This window comes from Pristis pectinata, chromosome 2 (assembly GCF_009764475.1).
Source record: "Pristis pectinata isolate sPriPec2 chromosome 2, sPriPec2.1.pri, whole genome shotgun sequence".
Taxonomy (NCBI): domain Eukaryota; kingdom Metazoa; phylum Chordata; class Chondrichthyes; order Rhinopristiformes; family Pristidae; genus Pristis; species Pristis pectinata.
The window spans coordinates 18,821,935-18,832,306 of NC_067406.1; the positions used below are offsets into that span (position 1 = coordinate 18,821,935).

At 45.1% G+C, this 10,372-nt stretch overlaps 1 protein-coding gene across 1 annotated transcript; it reads left to right on the top strand.

The window, feature by feature from the left end:
- The first annotated feature begins 475 nt into the window (after window positions 1–475).
- LOC127580366 (T-cell surface glycoprotein CD8 beta chain-like) lies at window positions 476–8,190 on the top strand. Its single transcript, XM_052033731.1, has 5 exons — window positions 476–551; window positions 2,042–2,386; window positions 3,213–3,317; window positions 7,955–8,053; window positions 8,150–8,190. The coding sequence occupies exons 1-5, from the start codon at window positions 476–478 to the stop codon at window positions 8,188–8,190; spliced, it is 666 nt and encodes a 221-aa protein (XP_051889691.1).
- Window positions 8,191–10,372: the final 2,182 nt, after the last annotated feature.

A 10,372-nucleotide genomic window follows, 5' to 3' on the forward strand; every position in this document is an offset into this window, starting at 1 on the left:
GAGATGGACTAGCACAAGTGTCCACTTGTACTTGTTTACCTGTCCATTTTCTCACCCACAGCCGACTGTTTTCAAAGGAACGTCCTTTACGTACCTTTGAGTATAACTGACTATAATTAGGGCATATGAAACAACTCCCGAAATGGGATTAGTCGAGTTTATCGGGTGCATCTACGGCAGAACCTAAAATTTCATTCAGTGATCCAATACACCGCATGACTCTTTGCCAACGCTTTGGGTTAGTCTCTGCGATTAGTCGCCCCACTGGAATTTTATCCTCCGTTATCCACATTGATGTTTCCGTCTCCTGCGGGAAAAATATCAGGAATTGATCACAACCTTCTCTGAGCAACCCGTATGTCCACCTTATTCGTGCTTTGAAATGTTTGCATCTTGCCACGGAGCGTTTCTGAGTTCCCCGTGATCTCGCAGTCACACATGTCCCGGTACTCTCCAGCCGTCCAATGACCGCATAATGGTCCAGTCATTGAAACAAGCAGGAGATACTGGAAATACGCAGCAAGCCGGGGAACATTCGGGAGATGTTTATAGTTCGTACTGTTAACATCATCAATGTCTTGCTCTTATATTAGAACGGGCAGCCAAACACCCCGCCGGTATGTTGTGGTGATTGACCAGCGAGGGTTAGTTCGCAGGGTGTTTTATCACACGCCCGAAATCGGATCTGTGAAGACGGTCTTCGAAAGAACGCGACATGCAAAGACTTGTATCTATTCCAAGCAACAAACAAAATGCTGAAGGAACTCAACGGATCAGGCAGCATCCGTGGAGGGAAATGGACAGTCAACGTTTCGGGTCGAGACCCTTCATCCAGATTTGAGAGCAGAAAAACTCCTTCGAAGTGGACCGACATTGAAGAGACTTCGCAGTGGAGAAGCAACATGGGAGACACAAGAGATTGCAGATGCAGGAATCGAGGAGGAAAACTTCTTCAAAGTGGAAAGTTCCTCCAGCATCGTGTTTGTTGGTCCACGGTCCACATGAAGGGTCTCGACCCGAAACGTTGACTGTCCATTTCCCTCCACAGATGCTGCCTGACCCGCTGAGCTCCTCCAACATCTTGTGTGTGGGCCCAGATCCCAGCATCGGCAGTCACTTGTGTCTATTTCAAGCCGTTGAGACGGCTGATCAATTCCTCGTTTTTTTTTCTGTACACGTTCCGTGACTTGTGATTCACATTAAGTGTCTACAAAAGCAAACAGAAAGGTTAATTTGATTTTAAAGAAGTCTTTTCTTTAGGATCTGGGCATCGCTGGCAAGCCCATCATTTATTGCTCAGCCCAATTTCCCTCGAGGTGGTGGTGGCGAACCCCCGCCTTGGACCGAAGCGGTATTTCAGGTGAAAATACTCCCACTTTGCCATTGGGGAGTTCCAGGATTCAGTCCCAGCAACGATGATAGGGCGGGCGGTCTATTCCCCAGTCTGGGCGGCGTGCGATTTGGAGGGGAGCCGGCAGGTGGTGGTGTTCCCGGGCACCGACTGCCTTTGTCCTTCTGGATGCTGGGGTGTGGGGGGGGGGGGGGGGGGTTGGGGGCGGAGGTATTGTCAATATGTTGGCAGTAATACCGAACAAACAAAAAGCTGTAAAGATCATCAGCAGATATCTTATCTCTAACGGAGGAAGGCTAATGCAATTATCAGTTTCAAGGGCTGCCGGAAGGCTGCTTCTTGGAACGCGTTGTTCGTTCTCCAAATATGAGCTTTTCAGACATATTTGCATAAAATTGGGTGTGTTAATGACGTGGCCCCATGCTGGCAGCTCAGTGGTGCCGATGGTTAAAGATCTGTGTGGTTTTTCAGATGCGACTAGTTTTCCCCAATAGCAGAACCTCTTCAGTAAGAAACATCCTCTCGGCTGGACAACATGGAATTCCTTTGGTGCATCTGCATTCTGAGCTGTTGGATAGGTGGTAAGTAGAAATGTTCACGCCACATTACCATGGTCACACTTCATTTAAATGGACTTTGGAATGAACTGCGGGTTTGGAATTAAAACAACCGTGTGCGTTTTCTGACCAGGCGCGCAGTTGCAGATGATCCTGCTCCAGACTCCCGCTGAAGTGCTTGTGGCCAAAGGAGAACAGTTGGAACTGTCCTGCTCTGCCAAAGTATCTCTCGGTCGGTTGTTTTGGTACAGGCTGGACGAGAACGCTTCATCGCATTTTGTGATATCGGCGACTATCATGGACCAGATAGAGCGGGGACATGGGATAGATGAACGCTTCACCTTGATCAAAAACACCTTTCGATCAACATTCAGCTTAATAATTAAAGACCCGCAACTCACCGACAACGGCACCTATCACTGTATGATGTTCAGCTCCCAGACAACCTACCTAGGAGGTGGAAGTGTGGTGACTGTAGGTAAGGCGATCTCGATCTGGATGCCACAAATGGCGTCAATACACACACATACACACACACACACACACACACACACACACACACACCACAGAGAGAGAGACAGAGACACAGACGCACACACACACCACAGGCAGAGACAGAGACGCACACACGCACACCATACAGATACACACACATATAAACACACACTCAAGGACGCGCACACACACATTCAAACGGTATACTCACACAAACTAATAAACACACACTCAAAACGCACACAAAACCACACACACACACACACACACACACACACACACACACAGAGCAGGTTGTTTAGTGCAAGGAAAATAACTTCTAACGGTTGGAATATACTGACAGTTCTCAGCCCTCAGGGGACCAGGTCGCTTCTGAGTAAAGAAGTAACTAATCTTCCTGGTCCATAATCTAGTATTAGAAAATTGATAACGTAATTATAGAAGCAGACTGAATGCCTTAGCAAGAACATCTTAAGACGTTTGTTTGTTTAAGCGGTTATTCTGGTACCTGCAAATAGGTAATTATTAATCAGTTGAATGTCCATTAAACCCCAGGAAGTCCAATGTTTATTCCAATTGCATTAGATTTCCTTAATTGTTTCCACCCGGGGGTTTGAAATGATTGTTCTTTGTTAATATTGTTCTAATTGCCGGATATGGATTATTAGAGAAGTCGGTATCTTGTCAGCATTCTCAAGTCAAACAAATGGGCCGTTGAATTGTAGTGTTAGCAATGGATACTTTTGGCAGAAAGGGGCTTCGATAACACACCTTACAGAGCAAAACTCACAGAATATTGTTTATTTCAGTTCCAGAGAAACCGATAGTAACTTCACCGCCTACAACTACAAAACCGCGCAAAATCATTCGGTACAAGAACCCACCTCTGCGTGGCAAGAAGAAAAGGGATACTGGTAAGGTGTTGTCCAACTGCAGACATTGAAGAGATCGGGGAGATGGTCCAGCTAGGGCTGTCTCTTTATTGGAAACACACGGGTGATAAATGGAGTTGAATTTGATTTAAATTCTTATAGTCCAATTGCTGACTGATCTTATTGCCAGCGAACATGGCTTTGATCCCTTAGCAAAACAACTTTGCCGCAGAACTCTCAACATGACAGTAGCTCAACGCCAGATGTTTGGATTAAATAAACCGCCTGTACAACGGGACCATTTCAAGTGTATACCTTTGCTTTAGAGTGAGTGAATCCTGAAGCTTACATGTATGCACTGCAGCATGGCAGGAGAGGTGAAGGCGTTTTGAAATAAACGCTAAAATCACTGGGCATACTCAGCTGGTCAGGCAGCATCTGCGGAGGGAGAAATTGGCTTCACGTTTTAGATCTCTGAACCCTTAGCGACAATCCTTTTACGAGGTTACCCGCCTTCTCTCGTTTGTTCGGAGGATTCGATTATACTTCGAGCCTTCGAGCAAACTTCTGAGAAAATTAAACTTATTCCAGCAAGTGTGCAGATTAGCCTTAAGGGACAGTAGGGACGATTTTAACTTGTTACCCCAAAGCCTTTCAGTGAAACCATTCTGCCTGCTGACGACTTATAGATTGATGATAAAGTATTTCGCACCACCGCATAACTCCGTACCTTCCGCTCCCTTCACGTTTGTGGGACTATTCCCCCTTTATTGGAACGGCGGAGGCTCGCTCAATGGTTAAGGCATGATTGATCATCCCGGATCTTTGTTTTTCTGGACCTCCCCAGTTTTACAGCGTTTATTGTAAAATACCTCCCTGTCGTCATCATGAAATACTTCGCAAATCGGTGCATGAAGTTATGCGCAGATATAGCGATAATAGATCCAATCTGAAGCAAAAACACATCAGGTCGGCTCTGTGAAGGTGTAGTTAACCTTTCAGAAGCCATGACCCGTCGTCAGACCCAGTCTGAGGTTGTTTGGGGTAAAAACATCCTGGATGTGAATTTCTGAAACCTTATCTCAAGGTAATAACACAGCAGTGTGCAACACGTGTATGAGAATGATAGGAGTCAAGATCAAGGCTACCATTGAAAATTAGAGAGTGTTTTTATGAAGATAATTTAAAGTATAAAGCTCTGGGGGAGAAATTGCATTTTTTTCGCCATGAGTTGCTCTAATCTTGAACGAAAGAACGGCGAAACCGGATTCGATAATCGATTTCAAAGAGGGATTTGATACAAACAGGAATCGGGGAAACAATGTGGGTTGGTGGAGAAAGAACAGGGTGTGATAATTAGGTAGCTCTTTCAGTGCTGACCCATTGACCTGGTTGGCTCCAGTGGAGGACAGGTGGAGACCAATAGATGCCCATCGGCGATGCATTCTGTCTGGGGTCCTCCAGCAGCCAAGTGACAGAAACGGCATTAAAACTTCCCCTTCCCGACACATCCCTGGAGGCCCTAGACTAGGGGTTGGTTTGTTAAAGTTACCAATCTGGAATTAAAGAAAAACTAGCTGACCACAAAATTATCGAATTTTCGAAAGAACCAACTTGGTGCTTTAATGTTCTTCAGGGGAGGAAATCTGCTGCCCTGACCCGGTCTGCACTAAAGATCAGGCCCAACATCTGTGACTGTTCCGTGCCACCTGAAACGGTCTAACAAGTCACCTAATTCAATGGCGTGGGCAATAAATGCTAGCCTTGCCAATGACACACAGATGAATGAATAATTAACCAAACTTAGACACAAAACACCATCAACAATTGTTCATCATATCCAGCGGGTCACGGTGGCTTGCACAGCGAACACACGGGGAACACACAGCAGAATAAACTTTCATCAGTGCGATCTGCTGGCTATATCTAAGATTTCTACTTCAAATGTTGATTGAAAGTACAATTAACTGACTGTAGCTATTGTAAAATATTTAATTGGGCAATATTTATCATCCACCAACACCTAAATGGTGCAATCTAATCACTTATTCCACATATAGGCTGTGACTTTGCGATACTTGGAAAGAACATAATTGACTGTAAAACATTTTTGGGTATTCTGAGGTCCTAGAGACCCTATATCAATAAAAAAAAGTGTATTTTCTTTATTGGCTTCTGGTTGACCTCATATGAAAGGTCAGATATCATCAGTCTCTGGACAGAGGTGTACACTCCCTGGAACCAGGGAAATGTGGAGTTGACCTTCAGAGAAAGAAAGTGCAGGACCGAGTTTTGTTTGAACTAATTAAGTCAGAGGTTTGAGTGTGGAATGTCTTGAGACCTCAGAGAGGAGATATTTGTGTGTGTGTGTGTGTGTGTGTGTGTGTGTGTGTGTGTGTGTGTGTGTGTGTGTGTCTGGTGTGTCTGTGTTTGTGTGTGTCTGTGTGATGGGGCGGATTAAGAGAGATTTGCGTATCCATATGGAGGGAGTCGGTGACAATCGTGCTTTAATATCTGTAAGAAACTGAATTTTGCTTTGTGCCCCTAAAAGCAGATGTTACCCAACCACACATTAAAAAAATGAAGATCTCAATTTCAATGATTAAATCTTTAAATAATATAATTTAAAGGAATTCCCATAGAATCATACAGCATGGAAACCGTCCAGTCTATTGTATCCGTGCCGATCACAAAGTACCCACCACATGAAAATTAAACAACTTCAGATGTTGGATGCAGGCAGAAAAGGTGAGTTACTTGGACATTTTAGAATTCAATATATAGTCCAGAATGCTGCAAGGTGCCCAGATGAAAGATGAAGTGCTGTTCCTCAAGCTTGCGTTAGGCCTTGTTAATAATACTGTGAGAGGCCAGAGACAGAGAAATCAGAGTGGGAGTGAGACGGAAAATTAAAACAGCAGAAAGCAGGGAGATCTTGAGTCATCCCTGCAGATTCCAACCAAACAGTCCTTCCAAGAGAAGCGGTGATTCACATGCATTTCTTCCAAATTAGTGTACTGCGTTCAGCATTGATATTGTGGTCGACTTGACTCTGAGGAAGTCCAGTGCAGGTGACCACTCTGCAGAGCACCATCTACCCCCCCCCCCCACCCTCCCACTTTCATTTATCTGGCTTACCCCACTGTTACACCAGGGTCCAGCAAAGACTTGAAGAACAGCACATCATCTTCCACCTGGGCACGTTACAGCCTTCTGGATTATGTTTTGAATTCCACAACTTCAAGTAACTTACTTTCTCCATCTGCACCAGAAATTGGCTCAGATTTTCCTTCTCCATTATGTTAGCTGCACCTGTTGATCATGTCCCACAGCCCTCCATAGTACAACCTTTACATAAGCACCCTCAAACTGCCCTCACTTCGTAGCTTCTCAAAGCCAAGGACCATCTTCTCTTTCCCCAGCTTCCCCTTTAACCCTTCAACCAGATGACCGCATTTACCGCTCATCTCCAGGGCAACACTGACTCAGCATATCACGTTCTCTTTGCTCTACCCACCCCCACCCTCCCTGCGACTTAATGCTGACGTATTTTCTCTCCTTCCCATTCCTGACAAAGTACCTTTGACACAGAAACAGGCCCTTCAGCCCAACTGGTCCATGCTGACCAAGATTCCCATTTAAGCTAGTCCTATTTACCCACTTTTGGCCCATATCCCTCTAAACCTTTCCTATCCATGTACCTGTCCAAGTGCCTTTTAAATATTGTTAATGTACCTGCCTCAACCACTTCCTCTGGCAGCTCGTTCCATATACGGACCACCCTTTGGGTGAAAAAGTTGTCCCTCAGTTTCCTATTAAATCTCTCCCCTCTCAAATTAAACCTATGCCCTCTAGTCCTTGATTCCCCAACCCTGGCAAAAAGACTGTGTGCATTCACCCTATCTATGCCCCTCATGACTTTATACACCTCATTCTCCTACGCTCCAACGAATAAAGTCCCAACCTGCTCAACGTCTCTCCATAACTCAGTCCCTCGAGTCCTGGCAACATCCTCATAAATCTCCTCTGCACTCATTCCAACTTCATGGCACCTTTCCTATGGCAGGGTGACCAAAACTGAAAACAACTATTCCAAATGCAGACTCAGAGAAATTCTGTTTCTCTTTGCGCAGACGCTGCCCGATCTATTGAGTGTACTCACTAAAGTTTTATTTTATAATAATTAGGTCCAGTGCCGAGCAAATTGCATTCACGACTAGGTTTAATAATAACTCGCCCCCCCCCCCCTCCACTCCCCAATGCAATCGTTAACACAGTTTTAAATGTGTTGGGCAACGTCCAGTTTTGTAAGACATGACTGTTCTTTATGTTTGAAGTGCCCTGCTGTAAATTGGACCATGTCATTACATTATGCCGATGCATTGCAGCATTTACTTAAATATTGCACCGGGAAAAACAGCCCCTGAGTTCCTACCGCTTGTCCGGGGTCATTGGCTGGGCGTCTCACTGGCAGTCTGTATCCAAGGCAATACTGCAGCTTTTTTCAGTCAAAATTGGAAGTTCTGACATCCCCAGAGCCCCTGTTTTCGAGGGGATGCTCGTTTCGTGTTATTTCACCCAGTAACATGGGGTGGTCCTCTCCGGCAATTGATGAGATATGTCCCTTGCTTTATATCTGCATTGGACATCGTTAACTTGCGCTTGTGCTGTCCCTACAGGGTATGTCTGCGACTGGCCCATCTGGGGATCACTGACCGCCTGCAACCTCCTGCTTCTCACTTCCATCCTTTCCATCTTCATCCATCGTAGGAATAAGTGTAAGTCCTGTTATCAACCTCTGATGTTAGGGGCGCTGATATATTTCATTGGGCACTTATTTACTCAAGGGATCTCCATTTCTCTTTCCTCCCTAGATTACCAAAGGCGATGTCCCCAACAGTTTCGCAAGAGATAAGGAAGAAAAATGTTGCAGGTCTCTCAGTGAAGTGCAGGGTGGGAGGGAAGGAGGCAACAGTGCATCTGCTCATGGAATCTGCCTTGCATCACTTTTATCGCAGTTTTACCAGAAGTCTGCCCTCTCCCCGGGGAATGTTGGGGAGAGTCTTCTGATGAACTGTCTCTCACATTCTGCATTAGACTCTGTTCGATTAAGTTACAGAATCTGCGGATATTCAAGGGCTTTTTAAAAAAGGCTACAGCATTCTGCTGTTTAAATCTTGACGTAGTTTAGAAATGACGGCAAAATCTGGCCAACAGCAATAGTACTTTAAAATTAAATCTTTAAAAAAAATAGAATATTCCACAACAAATGTGATGTGCATTTGACTGGTATATATGTGCAGGGATCTAACATCCAGCCGCTTAATTACCCATAATGAAGGACACGTGCCAGGTCCCGAGGTCAATGACATAAAGTTTGCCTTAACAAACTGACACATTGATACCATAAAACATAGAACATGGAACAGTGCAGCACAGGAACAGGCCCTTCGGCCCACGATGTCTGCGCTGACGATGATGCCAATTTAAACTAATCCCATCTGCCTGCACCTGATCCATATCCCTCCATTATCTGCTCATGTGCCTGTCTAAATGCCTCTTAAGCATTGCTATGGTATCTGCTTCCACCACTTCCCCTGGCAGTGCGTTCCAGGCACCTACCACTCTCTCTGTAAAAAAAAACTTCCCTCCTACTCTCCTTCAGACTTTCCCCCTCTCACTTTAAACCTTTACCCTCTAGTATTTGACAATTCCACCCTGGGAATAAAGCCAAGCCACACTGTGTCCCAGTTAAAGTCTGTATGGGTTTGGTCTTAATAGAAGATGGGTCTGGTCCTGTTAGAAATCCACCATAGCCCATGAAGTTCTGAAGTGGATAACTAATACAGTGTCAGAAATGCAATTCCCCTGTGATAATGATGGTCTGCTTTAATGATGTTGGTTGAGAGATAAAAAGTTACCCAACACTGGCAACCCAACCCAAGAGCTGGTGTCCCAAGGTCTGAACCTCTACACTAGGAAATAGACAGATGCAGTTCATTAATGAGGGAAGTGTCTGCTTTTAGTTGGATCAGAAGCTAAAATCGGCCAAGGTGAATTTCTTTCACCCAACACCAGCAAAAATAAATTCTGAAATTTAAAAATAAAGAAACTGCAAGTACTGGAAATTTGAAATGAAAATAGAAAATGCCAGTGATACTCAGCAGACCAGACAGCATCTGTGGCAGAGAAATGGAGTTAATATTTCAGTTTCTTTTGTGTTGATCAAAGTACTTGATCCATTTTTCGACACATTGATGGTGGTTGCACTTCAACAGTAATTCATGGGACTTCCTGCTGCTCTCTATAATTGTTTGTTTTTTGTTTCTCTCATTCTCTCTCTCTCTCTCTCTCTCTCTCTCTCTCCCTCTCCCTCTCCCTCCCAGCCTTTTCCCCTTTGTTCTGTTGTCTCACCTTCTGGCAGAGGGGCTGAATCTCTGGAACTCTACCGCAGAGTGTTGTGGAGGCAAATTCAATGGGGAGGGGGATGGTGTTATTTTCAGATGAAATAGACATGCATTTTTTTGAAAAATCAGGGAATTGAGAGCTGTGAGGAACTGGCATGGAACAGGAGATGGGCAGGGGGCAGATCAGCCATGATCATATTGAATGCCAGGGCAGGCTTGAGGGGCCGAGTGGCCTACTCCTGCTGCTATTTTCTTATGTTCTTATGTACTCTCTTTCCCTGTGATTATAGTATTGTGCATTAACAAGTCATAGAGTCATATAGCACCGAAACAGGCCCTTCGGCCCAACTCATCCTTGCCAACCAAGACGCCCATCTAAGCTGGTACCATTTGCCAGTGCTTGACCCATATCCCCCAAACCCTTCCTGTCATGTACCTGTCCCAGTGCCTTTTAAATGTTGTTACTGTACCTGCCTCCACCACCTCTCCCAGCAGCTTGCTCCATCTGTGCACCACCCTCTGTGTGAAAAAGTTGCATCCCAGGTTCCTATCAAATCTTTCCATAGAACAATACGGCACAATACAGGCCCTTCGGCCCACCATGTTGTGCCGCCCTTCAAACCACACCTAAGACCATCTAACCCCTTCCTCCCACATATCCCTCTATCTTAAATTTCTCTATATGCTTAT